Below are 16,027 nucleotides of genomic sequence, written 5' to 3'. Positions count from 1 at the left end.
CCTAATATAGTGCTTTTATTTGCTCTGAATGTACTGTAGGTTTATATTTAACAGACATAAGTAAAAAACAGAGGAGTATTAAGACGTAGTATGAAAAAATAACCATGTCTGGTAAATTCTTGTGTACCTGCTTTTGGCTGCTGTCTTTTTACCTAATATAAAATAAAAAAAGAAAAATAGAGACCAGAACGAAATGAATAACGTAAATCACCATAATCTCTAAAAACTTTGAGTGAGAGAAGGAGTTGCGTAACTTAGCATACAATTCACAATTGCTAGTCGGCAACCTCTAGGACTTACCTGATTCAGGCTGTCTGAGCCAGAGCCATGATTTCCAGTGGCCCTCTGTATCTGTAGCCTGTAGTGGGAGTTAAGCCACCGTGGAGGGAGGGTGTACTGATTTTCTCTCTGTGCGGAGAATAACTTAATTTCCAGGTTTATTGTGTGTGCATCCGGGAATTGGAGTTTAAAAGCCTAACTCGTGGACAGTGCTTCTCAGTTAGCGATGGCTCCTGGACAGCGAGGCGATTTGAGCAGGGATACGCCGGATATTGAGGTGAGTGAGGCGATTGATGGGTTATTGGTCGTCCTATAAGGTGGCTTTGGCGACTTCGTAACACCAGAAGGGTTGTATTTTGAGTGGCCTAAATTTCGTAACACCAGTAGGACGTATTTTGAGTGGCTTTGGATATTTCGTAACACCAGAGGGTCGTACTTTAAGGCGGCATTGACGATTTCGAAACACCAGAAGGGTCGTATTTTGAGTGGCTTTGGCGATATCGTAACACCAGAGGGTCGTATTTTGAATGACCTGGGACGTAACACTTCTCCCTCGGCGATTAATTCTACAAATTGCTTCTCAGTATCACCTTATATACTACTTACGCAAATTATAGCAACAATAAAATGATATAAACATTACAAGAGAGTGTTAAGGTGCAATGTACAAAATAAATCGCTTAGTAAGAAGCGCAATGATGCTTCCAAGGGGTCTTAGAATACGACCTATTATTCCCCAAACCTCTTCCAACAGGTGACTTTTTTAACCTTGATATTTTCGGACGATTTTATTCATCCCAGAGATCAATGAAAGATGTATTGACGATTTTATTTATCTTGGTGGTTAATGAAAGCTGTATCTAGATAATAATAATAACAATAACAATAATAATAGTAATAATAATAATAATGGTAATAATAATAATAATAATAATAATAATAATAATGGTAATAATAATAATAATAATAATAATAATAATAATAATGGTAATAATAAATAATAATAATAATAACAATAATAATAATAATAATAATAATAATAATAATAAAAAGAATAATAACAATAATAATAATAATAATAATTATTATTATTATTATAATAATGATAATAATAATAATAATAATAATAATAATAATAATAACAACAACATTTATAAGTAACAATTCACCAACCCTAACACGTCATAATAGCTGCGTACAACTTTACATCGACAAAAATGATGGTATGGATTATAGAAGATAAAGAGGAAGAGGACCAGAAACTTGGCAGGTGATTGTACCGTCCTCTCATCCGATCTTCTTAACGTCTCCTCCTTAGCGATTTATTTTCCACGTTGCTAACCTTGTCTTATTCTCGTTATCTACTTACTTAATTTTATAGGTGTCGTTTTTCTGGTTTCTAAGTTTAATGGCGAAAACAAGGCTGAAATTAGTAAAAATAATGTACGTCATGAGACTGAAGGGGTCATTCTCTCTCTCTCTCTCTCTCTCTCTCTCTCTCAGTGGAAGACGGATTATAATAAAAAAGGGTCGTTGACATGGGATTATACAGGGTGTCCAAAAGGTCTGGTTAGGTTTAAATTAATAATAATAATAATAAAAATAATAATAATAATGAGTAATTATTATTATTTTTGTTATTACAGCAGCAGTAGTAGTATTAGTATTAGTAGTAGTAGAGAGAGAGAGAGAGAGAGAGAGAGAGAGAGAGAGAGAGAGAGAGAGAGAGAGAAGGTGACTAATTAAATCGCTAGGTAAGAGGTTTTAGGAAGCCTTGGAGGAAAACGCTACGGTGTCATAGGGAAACCAAGTCGCCACGGCAGAGGAGCTGCGAAGTCTTAGGGAAAAAAAAAAGATATAATGGGCAGAATAAATCGCTATAAGAGATGTTACTAAGCCTCCTCTGTAGCCCAACCCTTTATCTCTCTGACCCAAAGTGAAGTAAACAGATGACTTCACTCTTATCTAATCTCCACTCTTTTAAGTATCACGTAGGACAGGACTATCAACTGACATTTTTCTTATATTTATTTGCGTCGCCTAAAATGTAACAGCAAATTGTATATGAATTTTTCGTTTCGTTCGATGTATAAGTGTTTAGAGGAAGAAATGGGGCTAAAATAAATGTATGGCCTCTCTATTAGTCTGAGTTTCATAATCCGTCCCTGTTCCTAAAGTACTTGAATAGCCCTGACGTTGGTTAGGTCACTGGTGATATAAGATTACCCTGGTTCTTTTATCTGTGATGTAAGACGTGAGAAAGTTGTATGAGATCTCCTCTTGCTTACATACTTACTTTATTTACTTATTTATCCTGGAGAAAGTCTTTATCGGTATAGGCTATCTTTACGCCCATACTGGTCTACTTTTATACAGGGTCTTACGTAAACAGCGCTGCACTGGAAACTCTTGGTGGTATCTTGCTTGTTTTGGGTGTGGCTAAGTCTGCTGATGTGGGCGTGAGTGTCGCAGTGGGAGTAGGAAATAAAAGATGCAGGATAGACACCAGCTGACTGAACCATCCCCACATCACACAAGAAATCACCCAGTGGAGTAGAAGAGGAGTGTCGTCTCGAGTCACCCTTGGCAGTTCGCAATATCACCTCGCCTTTCCCCTCCATCCCATCCCGCCCACTCCTGCTCACCCAGTCCATCCTTACTCTATACTTTTTGTTCTACCGAGAAACATTTACATCTACATCCTCATCCCGCCCCTGCTCACTAATTCACCCAGTCCCGCTCCTTTCCACCCATTTCCTCTTATTCTTCGTAGCGAGAGTCTTTTATATCTGCGTCTCGCCTATGCTACCAAACCCAAGGATAATACCGTTACCATCGTCACCCCCTTCTTCCTCATCATATTCCATCCCTCCTACTTCACTTCTCTGGACCTACTCTCTCTCTCTCTCTCTCTCTCTCTCTCTCTCACTTTTTCTGTCAAGTATTACGGAGAAGTGTACCTTTAACTTCTCAACGCCAATATACAAATACAATACACCACTTAACAGGGTGTATTTATTCCGTTCTGCCCTTATGACAACATATTCCGTTCTCTTTTCATGCTCTTTCCTCTGCTTCTCTTTTTCTTTTTCTTTTTTTACCTGTCTCACTTTTGAAACTACTGTAGAATCTCTCTCTCTCTCTCTCTCTCTCTCTCTCTCTCTCTCTCTCTCTCTCTCTCTCTCTCTCTCTCCCCTGAATTTCTAGAACAACGAAAATATGGCTGAATTTCTGTGTGACTGGATGTGAGTGGAGGAGCGTGGATGTTGGTGGATGTGAATGGCCTTGAATGGATGTGAGTGGATTTGAGTGGATGTGAGTGGATTTGAATGGATGTGTATGAATGCTGGCGGATGGGAATGAATGTTGGGAGAGGTGAGTAGATTTGAATGGATGTGAATGAACGTTGGTGGATGTGAATGGATCTTAATGGATGTGAATAGATGTTGGTGGATGTAAGTGGATGCGGGTGGACCTGGAGTGGACTTAGTGGACCGGATCGTCTGGTTTTTGTGCTCCTCGTCCTTCATCTTGAGTCACATTTAGGATCGTATTTAAGTAGCAAGGGATCGTAACACGTCTCCCTAAGCGATTTATTCTGCATATTACTCCTGAATAGGCTCCCCTGTTCTACTTACACCGCTTTTTTATATTAACGTACTTTGCATTAGTGACATACAAGAGGAGGTGCAAGGTGAGGAATAAATCGGTGAGTAAAAGGTGCTAGGTAGTCTATAGTGCCACACAGAACTGTAGCCCGACGCTCATTCGTCCTTCTTTAACGGTTCTTGACTGGAATATAGTTAAGTCACTGATCGCCCTTAAGACAAAATTAAAGGTAATAGTAGTAGTAGTAGTAGTAGTAGTAGTAGTAGTAGTAATAATAGTAGTAGTAGTAGTAGTAGTAGTAGCAGAAGTAGAACTGTAATATTGTCTTTTCCTGGCACTGAGGTATATGACATAAGTTGCAAATGGACGAAAATCTTGGCCAAGTTAGAGATAAGACATGACTGGTCTGGTGCAATCAAAGTAACGATATTATTACCACTGACATTACAGTAGAGTATTATCACAACTGCCAGTATTACCACAACAACCACTATTACCACAACTACCAGCATTACCACAGCTGCTAATATCGCTACTTTACCTCCAGTACCACAACTACCAGCAAACCTCTCTAGAATGGGAGTAAATGAAGTAAAAACTAGTTGAACTCTGTATGTATTTATGTCAAGGTTAAAGCACACACACACACACACACACACACACACACACACACACACACACACACACACACACACACACACACACACACACACACACACACACACACTACCAGATATACAAATAGCAGAAAAAGTAATACAGGAGGAGTTAAGTAGATTAGACAGAGGAAAAGCAAGTGGTCCTGATGAAATTTCATGTTGGGTACTACGAAAATGTGCAAAGGAGTTAAGTAAACCATTATTTTTAATTTTCAAGAAATCCTTGAGTCAAGGTAAACTACCTGATATTTGGAAAAAAGCAAATATTGTCCCCTTATTCAAGAAAGGAAATAGACAAAATCCACTCAACTACCGACCAGTATCACTGACCAGTGTTGTAAGCAAGGTATTAGAAAAGCTTATAAGAAAAGCTTGGGTAAATCATCTAGAAGAACACAGTATGATAACAGAAAGACAGTTTGGTTTCAGAAAATCATGTGTTACTAATCTGTTGAGCTACTATGACAGAGTAACAAACACAATACAGGAAAGGGAAGGATGGGTGGACAGTATCTATTTAGATTTCAAGAAAGCTTTTGACACAGTACCACACCAAAGACTTTTATGGAAACTGTACCATCAAGGAGGAATTCGAGGCAAACTGTTTTGTTGGATGCAAGACTTTCTCATAGAAAGAGAAATGAGAACAGTACTAAGAGGAAACTACTCATTACGGAAAGAAGTGACTAGTGGAGTACCACAGGGTTCAGTGCTGGCACCAATCATGTTTTTAGTGTATATAAATGATATAAACAGTAACACTGGAAATGAGAGCTATCTGAATATGTTTGCAGATGATGCAAAAATACAAAGGAGAATTACTAACACAGACTCTTGTAAAGAGCTACAAGAAGAATTAAATAAACTTCATGAATGGAGTAGTACATGGCAAATGGAATTCAATGTGGACAAGTGTCATGTAATCAAGTTTGGTAAAAGTGGAAAAAGACCTGATTGGGATTATAAGTTAGGAAATAAAACCCTATACACATTAGAAAGAGAGAAAGACCTAGGTGTGATTATCAATAACAGACTATCTCTGGCTGACCACATCAGTGAGAAGGTACGGAACATGTATACACTGCTTGCAAATATGAGAATAGCATTCACATACATAAATGAAGACATGCTAAGAAGGATAATAACATCATTCATTAGACCAACCCTGGAATATGCATCAGTAGTCTGGAGTCCTCATCTCAAAAAGCACATAGACAAGATTGAAAAAGTTCAAAGGGCCGCAACAAGATGGATACCAAGCTTAAGGGACCTAAGCTACGAAGAAAGACTAAATAAACTGAATCTACCAACACTACAGGAAAGAAGGAAAAGAGGTGACATGATTATGATATATAAGTGCATATCAGGGAAGAAGAAAATAGACATAAATGATTACTTAACATATGGAGAAGCATCAGCAAGAGGACACTGCAAAAAACTGCATAAGAAGAGAGGTGATAAAGACGTAAGGAAATTCAGTTTCCCAAACAGAGCAATTGATCAATGGAATGCACTACCGAATGAAATAGTGTGTGCCAAAACAATTCACAAATTTAAGGATATGTACGATAAATATGGTTTAAGACACGGGACAGTACGAGCTTGACTCATTCCTGTAAAGATACAATTAGGTAAGAACAATTAGGTAAGAACACACACACACACACACACACACACACACACACACACACACACACACACACACACACACACACACACACACACACACACACACACACACACACACACACACATACACACACACACACATGGCTGTTGTATATTTAAGATCAAGTCACGATGGTTATGCTTTGGTGATATACGTGACGTGATGAGATGCTGGACATAGGATCTGCCTGTGTGTACTTTCATCTGCACTCAAACAGCGACCAGACACATCACAGCCCAGGCATGAGTGAATATTGCACTGCCTGGCTCCCTTTTCACATTCCATCGCGTAAATTATACATGAGATCTGCTTGCTTCTGCCTTTTCTGTCCTCAAACGGCTACCAGACACTTACCCAGAATGAAGATTATCGGGAGAAATAAGACAGTATAATTCCTGATGTTTTAAAGCTTATTTAACCCTAAGTTGGGTATAAGATCTGTTTGTTATTGCTCCTTATCTTAGCTCAAACACCTGCTAAACACTTCACAGCTAGACTTGAGGGAATATTACGGTGTCTTGTTCCACTCTTGTAAACTGTCATGAATTAGAGAGGTTAATATATTTTTTTCCCCTCTTTTCTTTGTCCGTACAGCTACCACGCAAATCATGAAGCAAAAGTGAATAATGGGATTTTAAAAACGAGAGAGAGAGAGAGAGAGAGAGAGAGAGAGAGAGAGAGAGAGAGATGTTACGTGATCTCCAAAGTCACTCAGCACACAGCCCGGGGAAGGATGATGTGGCTTTTTTTTTTTTCTTTCTTTCTTTTTATCAGGTTTCTTGATCCTTATGCCACCTTACTCTGCGCTGCTCTCTCTCTCTCTCTCTCTCTCTCTCTCTCTCTCTCTCTCTCTCTCTCTCTCTCTCTCTCTCACTCTCACTCTCTGGTATTGATGAGCTGACACAACAGACTTCAAAATACAATACGGTCTTGCCAGGGAGTTCGCTTGAGCGAGAGAGAGAGAGAGAGAGAGAGAGAGAGAGGAACCATGAATTTCTCTCTCTCTCTCTCTCTCTCTCTTTAATTGATTCTGCCCGCTACTCGAAAGGTCATTCACTCTGTATCTTGTAGTAAAGCTTCGATCTCCCTAAATGTTAGTAGGTTAGTTGTGGTAGGTAGCATGTTGGTAGATGTGGTAGGTAGAATGTTGGTAGTTGTGGTAGGTAGAATGTTGGTAGTTGTGGTAGGTAGAATGTTGGTAGTTGTGGTAGGTAGAATGTTGGTAGTTGTGGCAGGTAGAATATTGGTACTTGTGGTAGGTAGTATGTTGTTAGCTGTGGTAGGTAGAATGTTGCTAATTGTGGTTGGTAGAATGTTGGTAGTTGTGGTAGGTAGAATGTTGGTAGTTGAGGTAGGTAGAATGGTGGTAACTGCGGCTATCTTGGGATACATTATTAAGTGTTTGTTATGCAAGCCTGAGAGAGAGAGAGAGAGAGAGAGAGAGAGAGAGAGAGAGAGAGAGAGAGAGGAAGTTGAGGGTTAGACCAAGGTTATTTCACTTCATACTACTACCACCACTACTAATACTCCCATAACCACAACTACTACCTCTTCTAACAATACCATAACCATAATTACCACAGCTACAATGGAAAATCTTGTACCATTCGCTCTTGTGGCAGCTAAGGCTTCAATAGATAAAGTTGATGGTTTAAACTAGGTTAGATCGGGTCAGGGTAGGATAGGGTAATTTGCGGACTGTTGCTTTGGGCTGAGGACCTTCACTGATCCAGAGACATATTCTAATTACACCCTAGCTCATACTGGTAGGGTGTGGTATCCCTGGCATGTTGTAGCATCAGAGTTGTCTATTAAGTGGTGATGTGTAGGGTATGTGCACTGTACAGTATATCCATGGTGCTGGAGACGACCCTAGGCATTACGTAATACTGTGTTTAGTCTGGCCCACTATCCATATATATATACATAGTGTTTGTATATATGTATGTATGTATGTATGTGTACACGTATTTATGTAAACGGTAAATTCGTTGCAGGTTTAAGCAGCATAGTGCACAAGGTACAAGTGTGTCGTATGTTCCTTGTCACGGTGGTTTTGTGTGTGGGTGGTAATCCAGTGGTGAGGGGCATCAGCTATTTATCAGTGCCCCACATTTGTTTGACGCAATCACGCAGCAGGAAAGCAAGGCAGGGTGTGGGAGTGGGGCAATGGGAGTGGGATAATGGGAGTGGGTGTGGGGTAATGGGAGTGGGTTGCCAGTTGGAACGAGGTCAGATGTTGCTTCCCTCTGATTTTGGATATATTAGAAGTATGTGGGCACTCGAAGATGGATGCCACAAATGTGTTAATATTTGGATGTTCAGATCTGACCCAAAATGACGAAATGTTGCAAGAAGTGCTTAACCCCTTCACTGCGAGGCAGTCATTTTTTATTCTTAGTTATTTAATTATTTATTCATTAATTCATTTACTATGCATCCATTTGTTTATTTATTTTTGCATTTATTTATGCATTTCTATATTTATGCGCATGTTTTTATTGATTTATTTTATTATTTATTTATTCATACATTTATTTATTTATTTATTTGTTTACTTATTGATAGCCATCTCCAGATTTTTTTTTAACGAATGGGCAACTTTTCGAGCTAGAGGGGGTCTTTTTTTCAGTATATAATCCCTTTACTAATAGCGTACTCTCCTAAGCTGAGTAAAATCGTCTGAGGCAGCAAGAATGACGCGGTTAATCCCTCTGATGCGGCGTGAGAGAGAGAGAGAGAGAGAGAGAGAGAGATTTTATCCAACCCATATTTGATTCTCGACCCATTCTAGACTAGGAAAAGAAGTATAGATGATAATGATGATGATGATGATGGTGAACGTGATGATGATCAATATGATGATGATGATGATGATGATGATAGTAATAATAATGATAATGATAATGATAATGATGATATGGTGATGATGATGATGATGATGATGATGATGATGACGATGATGATGATGATGATGATGATGATGATGATGATGATGATGGTGAACGTGATGATGATGAATATGATGATGATGATGATGACGATGATGATGATGATAGTAATAATAATGATAATGATAATTATGATATGATGATGATGATGATGATGTATTTAAAGTTTAGGAAAGATGTTTAGTATGGATTAATGAAGAATGGAAATAGGTCCCCTAGTTCCAAAGTCTCTCCTTATCTACCAAAACTACCCCCAATATCCCTACCACATCTACAACTACCTCCACTACGACCAACACCACCACCACTGCCACCACCACCATCACTTTCACAGCCTACCACCAACATCAACACTCCCACAGCTACCACCACCACCACCACCACCACCATCACGTTCATTACCTACCACCACCACCACCATCATCATATTCATTAGGCACCACCACCACTACCACAATTGTAATCACCATCATCACTGGCAATTACCCGCAAGTGGATGCTTTAATAATTGCCTTCTTATTACATGTATTACGTTCTCTCTCTCTCTCTCTCTCTCTCTCTCTCTCTCTCTCCACAGGATGTACCGTATCTAGGTTATGGATAAGGGTTGATTAATATAGTCTCTTCTCTCTAATATGGCACTGGAGAGGGACGCCTTCACGTGGTAGCACCGATATAAATGGGCGGCTCCACTGCCCGGTTGTATAAACGTCCCTCAGTTCCATCCCCAACCCCCGAAAAGAGGATGGTGGACTGCTGGAGACGGGGTTCATATCCAGATGAGCCATTGGTTGCTGCTGCTACTACTACTACTACTACTACTACTACTACTACTAATGCTGCTGCTGCTGCTGCTGTTTCTCCTCCTCCTGTTACTACTACCAATACCACCACCACCACCACCACTACTACTACTACTACTACTACTACTACTACTACTACTACTACTGCTGCTGCTGCTGCTGTTGCTTTTGTTTCTCCTCCTCCTCCTCCTCCTCCTCCTACTACTACTACTACTACTACTACTACTGCCATCACCACCACCACCACCACTACTACTACTACTACTACTACTACTACTACTACTACTACTACTACTACTACCATCCATTGGTGAATTATATTGTGAAGATCAAAACCAACCTTGCTAATACAGTTCACCATTTGAAGTTGTAATGTGAAGGTTAACACTAACCCTCATATTACAATCCGTTGGCCCCAAGCACGCCAACGGCTGTGGTTACCAACCATCTACAGTACTATTACTATTATTATTATTATTTTTTTATTGATATTACAGTGTAAATAAAGACATTAAACTATTGGAGTCGCTGGTCTATGCGACTCTCGACCATCGACCACTGTAGCTTCGTAATCCATACCCGCCAGAGAGACAGGCCTGAGGGCTGATGATCTTGTGCCTCTGAGACATAGCAGAGCAGACCTCACGAGGGAGAATGAGAGTCGACATCTCATCCAGGCCATAACAGAACTCTGCGGTTGACGTTTCTTCTCAGAAAGAACCTCTGCCAGTCTCGAATAGAATCTCACTGCCTCTGGACCCATCCCACCTGATGTCGTGAACACAAGGGGAGTGAATCGACCGTGGTCCACATGTTGGATCCTTTCTTGATAATTTCTATTTTTTCTTGCTCATTCCTCTTGTGTGCAGCTTCGAGAGACAGTTCACGATGACATGCTGCCATGGGATCGAATATCCTGATGTCGAAGAGCGCCCTCTGCCCACGTGTCCAGAAACCTCGAGCACTGACATCCACTCTTGCATCATTTGATGTGTTTGCTGTTCTGTGGGTGAAGTGCTCGCCGTCCAGGGGTAGCAGAGCTGGCTCAATCGTGACATCATGGCATATTTCCTGCAGCATTTTGGCAGTGAGGTCGCGTACTTCATCGTGTCGGATGCAAACAAAGCCTCCCTTCTTGCATACCATTGCATGGTTTGCATCAAAGGCAGTGCCACAAGCACAGTGTTGAGGTAGGTTCTCTATTGGCCACCCATATCTCAAGGCTATGGCGTCAATAAATTCTTGTTTGTTGAAGTGGAAGCCCTTTGCCTTGAGAGGCAGGGTTGTGAGCCAGTTCGATGCCCCAACCTCCTGTGCAATTTCATCTCTTCTGCACTGGTCCGGTGTTAGATGTTCGATTATGTGCTGCAGTTGGTCTTTTTGTCTTGCTTCACGCTCCTTGCTTATCTGTGTCTTTATGTCTTTCTGCCTTTGGTGGTCGATTTCACTCGTCTCAACCTGGGCGCAGATCTTCTGTGACAAGGATTCGTTGAGCCTGAGTGAATTTCTGTGTTGATAGCTTGCCACGGCTACTGGATTTATAATGCCAAGGCCTCCCATCCTGGGAGGTAGTGCTAGAAGGTCCCTCTCTTCTGGTGTGGGGATGTGGCCATTGGTTAGAGATGGGAGGACTGAATCCCTGATTGCATCCTCCAGTGGTTGTAGCAGCAACTCGATGTCTGGTATGGTCCTCATCACGAAGGTCCACTTGTGCTTTACACCATAGGTAAATGCACTGTATGCTGCATGGGGTTCTTTACCTTGTCACTCACATATTTGTCTTTGAATTCCTTGGTTCCAATCACAGCCCCTAGATGCCTCTGACCTTCCTTAGTCACTATCAAGTTTGTGCCTCTAAATGCTTCTTGTGCATCTTGATAGTAAGCTGGTTTCACGATCAAGATGGACTTATTGGCATTAGGGTAGTAACCTATTTCAGGGCCATGAGATGTTACAAGGTCCCACCATTTCCTCACATCCTCAACCTTGCCAGCACCCGTGAGATCATCTGCATAGGCTACCTGTTTTACATTGGTGGCCTCGTATTTGATCTGTTGTTGCAGCACTGTCATCGCCAGGGCGTACATAGCCATGGCAACGGGGTCCCCCTGGGTAGTTCCTTCTGTGGACTGGATTACACCGACGTCGTGAGCCGCTGTCTTACCCACAATGTAGAGGTTCTGCTGGTTCTTTGTAGGTGTTTTCCACATATTGGGCAAATGCTGGGCATTTAACCTTGATATTGTGCAGCATTGCCTCCCGGTTGATGGAATTAAATGCATTTGAGGCATCAACTAATAATACTGCCTCACAGTCCTCTTCCTCAAATATTTTCCTCATGGAGTGAACTGCTGCCTCACCTCCTGCCGGCTGGCCTGCACACACCTGGAGGTTGCCAACTGCCTGCTTCACATCATCTTTCACCACCTCCATGATGCATTTTCCTATAATCCGTCTTAAGACTTCACCCACCCCGATGGGCCTGCATCCAGGATTCTTATCAAGGGGGATTAGTCTGCAAGCCGTCAGTGCTTCGATGTTACTGCACTGACTTGAAGCCAGCTTCCTCGCAAGTGAGGCAATGGTGTTACATAGGTCTGTTGCTGCCTCCCCAAACTTGATGTTACTGAGGATTACTCGCCAAGATTTTGCATCCAGGCTTGACGGTCCTGCCCCTCCCTGTGTGTGCATTGCCTTCCGCCACACCATATCTCCAGTCATCCTGTCATATATGATGGGATTGGGAGGAGTGTAGTTGCCGTCAAGCTTTGACTGGGCACTTGCTTGTCGTGCAGTCGGATGTTTTTCTTTTAGTTGTAGCATTGTTTCATCTGTCAGGTCAAGTACTCCGTTTGGTGATTCAGCTGACAGGGATCTTGTTGCCATCGAGACCTTCCCCTGTCTCTTCTTGCTGCGAAAAATCCTTGCCACGTCGTTGGTATTCTGATTTCTTCTGCCTCGGTTGTTTATTCTCTTCTGCAAGGCCCTTGCTTCCTCAAGTAGGTTGTCGATTTCACCTCTTTTCCATGTTTCAACCCGCCTTTGGATGGCCTTAACATTTTCTGCAAAGCTAGCTCTCGGGCGGGTCTTGTTGAGGTCTCGGGCGGGTCTTGTTGAGAGATGTGGTATTAGTGCAAGGACCATAAGAGAGACTGAGGCAATGGGTGAGTTATTGTTGTAGTTGGCTATCAGGCGAGTGATTTCCTTGATCATGTCAGTTGTAGCATTGCATTTGGGAGGTTCAAAAAGGTTACTTGAGGACCATCCAACTATTTCATTATATGTGGTGTTCACCCAGGTTACTGCATTTTCTCGGGATTTGCCCATCCAGTATGTGGGACGACCTTCTCGCACAGACCTTTGAGGCTGTTCTGCTTCCTCGTTGTTTGTGTCACTACCGTTTTGGGACGTATAATACCTGGATGATTCCCTCTTTCATGCACTCCTCTATGGTGGTCTTCATCCTGAATTTCATTTCTATTATAAACCTCCTGATGTTCCTCACCCCCAACTTCACTACTATTCACTTCCCCATGGTGATTTAACCCACCCAGCGCTTCCATATCTCTCGCATCTTGGCGTCCATCCCTACCCCTCGCTTCACCACGTAGTCTTTCACCACCACGCATGTCCGTGTGATCGTGCATATTGTCAGTGATCGCCCCATCAATTTCCATGTTAACAATCTGTCGCCCGCCATGTTGGAAGCGGTCAAGTGCCGCTTCTGGTGGGCTGTGATTCCCTAACACATTCATACAGAAAGGTCCCATCCTACAGTATGTATACGGTGATCTATTTGTTGCACATGAGCACCTGATACACTTATGCTGCCTACTGGAGCACTGACAACAATACTGTGGGGTGGCCATGGTGTTAAAGTTTTTATACTATGGTACAGTATTAATAATAATAATTATGGTTACTTTTTGTAGTACTTTAAAATGAGAATTAAATATAATGTTACTAGAACTACTATTTTACTATACGAATTTTAAATTAAGGTTTGATATAAGTGAACAATGTGCTTGTTTTACTTCTGTGTTTGTAGATAATATGATTAAGTTATGAAGCAGTTTGCTCGTTTTTCTCTAGTTTTGCATATCAGTTAATATTTAATTGTTCTGTTTTATACTAATAATCGACTGAACTGAAAACGATATGTATTTAAAGTTTGATATGAAGTAAAACAACGCTTCTTTGTTCAAGGGTTAAGTAGGTGGCCAATTGGTGTGGTGCAATAATGTGGAGCCTTGTTTATTGGTAATGGGTCTTCAGGTGTTAAGGTGTAGGTGTGTGTGTGTGTGTGTGTGTGTGTGTGTGTGTGTGTGTGTGTGTGTAGTTTAGTGATATTGGGTCTTCGGACGCTATGGTATAGGGGTGAGTGTGGTGTGGTGTGTGGCGCTGGGACAGTGTGTGTGCGTGTGTGTGTGTTGGTGTTGTGACATGTGATGTGTGATGTGTGGTTGTGGTGTGGTAAGATAGAGGCACCTTGGTTTACTAAGGCACATTGGCATTAACAAGGTTTGTTTAGTATTTCTTTTGAGTATAAAAGAGAATTTTGAGAGGGTTGAGTAAGTAGTTCTAGTGTGTAATTTTATGGAGTTTACGTTAGTCCTATTATACAGATATTATATTAAAAATACTACTACTACTACTACTACTACTACTACTACTACTATTACTACTACTACTACTACTACTACTACTACTATTACTACTACTACTACTACTACTACTATTACTACTACTACTACTACTACTACTATTACTACTACTACTACTACTACTACTACTACTACTAATAATAATAATAATAATGATAATAATAATACTACCACGAACACTACTACTACTGCTGCTGCTGCTGTTGCTATTGTTTCTCCTCCTCCTCTTCCTCCTCCTCCTCCTCCTCCTCCTCCTACTACTACTACTACTACTACTACTACTGCCATCACCACCACCACCACACCACCACCACCACCACCACCACCATCACCACCACCACCACCACCACTACTACTACTACTACTACTACTACTACAACCACTAATAATAATAATATTACCACTACCTAATGCAGCCTCCTGTGACTCACTCTCGGATGAATAAACTCGCCGGGAGACAAGAAAAACAAAATTCTCAGGATATTAGGAGATTATGTGGACGATGGTGATGATGACGATAATGACGACGATGGTGATGATGATGTATTTTTATTATTTGCATCCAGGCTCCTATGACTCACTTAGCAAAGGAAAAATTTGATAACACAGAGACGGCAAAAATAAAACCACAATCTCGCGCTGATAAGAGTTTATGTGGAAAAGAATCTGAGTCGGTCACAAAAAATGCTTTATCTAACACTAAGGCTCCTATGAGTCACTCGTAGGACAAAAGGGGTGGAGAATGCAAGTATGATATTTTACTCACTCGGATAATAATAATAATAATAATAATAATAATAATAATAATTCACCTAGAACCATCAAGAATAAAATAAGTGTCAGGCTAATAAGTGAACTAATGTGTATAAGTGCCATGAATAAACTGCCATCGTAATGTTCCTGAATTTAGTAGTGGATTTAGGTCACATGCTGCCACTAGCGCGGCCACTTAACCCGCGCCCTGGGGTAGCTAACTCGTCCTGTACTTATTTATTTTTTTATTACCCATGGGGGGATAAGGACAGGGTTAAGGGAGGCAGTTGAGCGGCGCGGTTATAGCAGTGCCACCACGTGAAGGCACCCCATTCAAGCACCGATAGTTGGTTAAATGGGACACTTGTGGATCATGATGAAGTTTGAGATCGCGAAGAGAATGACTGGAGCACAAGAACCAGCATAAGTATATACGGTACACAGCCTACATGGGCTTGTGGCTAACGTAGTGCAGTGGCGAACGTTTATCTGATCACTGCTTGCTCTCCGATTAATCTCCTAGCCACGACAACGTATTTCAGTTCTATCTTGCTGCCTCCAGACGATTTTATTCATCTTAGGGCAGACTTCTCGACCTGGAGGTGGTTAGGTACAGTATAGTCTTCCTTAACCCCCTCAT

At 41.2% G+C, this 16,027-nt stretch overlaps 1 protein-coding gene across 1 annotated transcript in view; it reads left to right on the top strand.

Moving 5' to 3' along the window:
• The first annotated feature begins 426 nt into the window (after window positions 1–426).
• su(r) (dihydropyrimidine dehydrogenase su(r)) overlaps window positions 427–16,027 on the top strand; it is a 42,983-nt gene continuing 27,382 nt past the window's right edge. The window contains exon 1 of the mRNA XM_080268574.1: window positions 427–556. Coding sequence (XP_080124700.1) covers window positions 506–556 — 51 coding nt within the window. The 5' untranslated portion in view covers window positions 427–505. The remainder of the gene's footprint in view (window positions 557–16,027) is intronic.

The sequence above is a fragment of the Coenobita brevimanus genome, chromosome 28 (genome assembly GCF_032717465.1).
Source record: "Coenobita brevimanus isolate Jiangsu-jjx chromosome 28, ASM3271746v2, whole genome shotgun sequence".
Taxonomy (NCBI): domain Eukaryota; kingdom Metazoa; phylum Arthropoda; class Malacostraca; order Decapoda; family Coenobitidae; genus Coenobita; species Coenobita brevimanus.
Note: the sequence above shows the minus strand (reverse complement) of the source record. Positions and strands in the feature narration are given on the sequence as shown.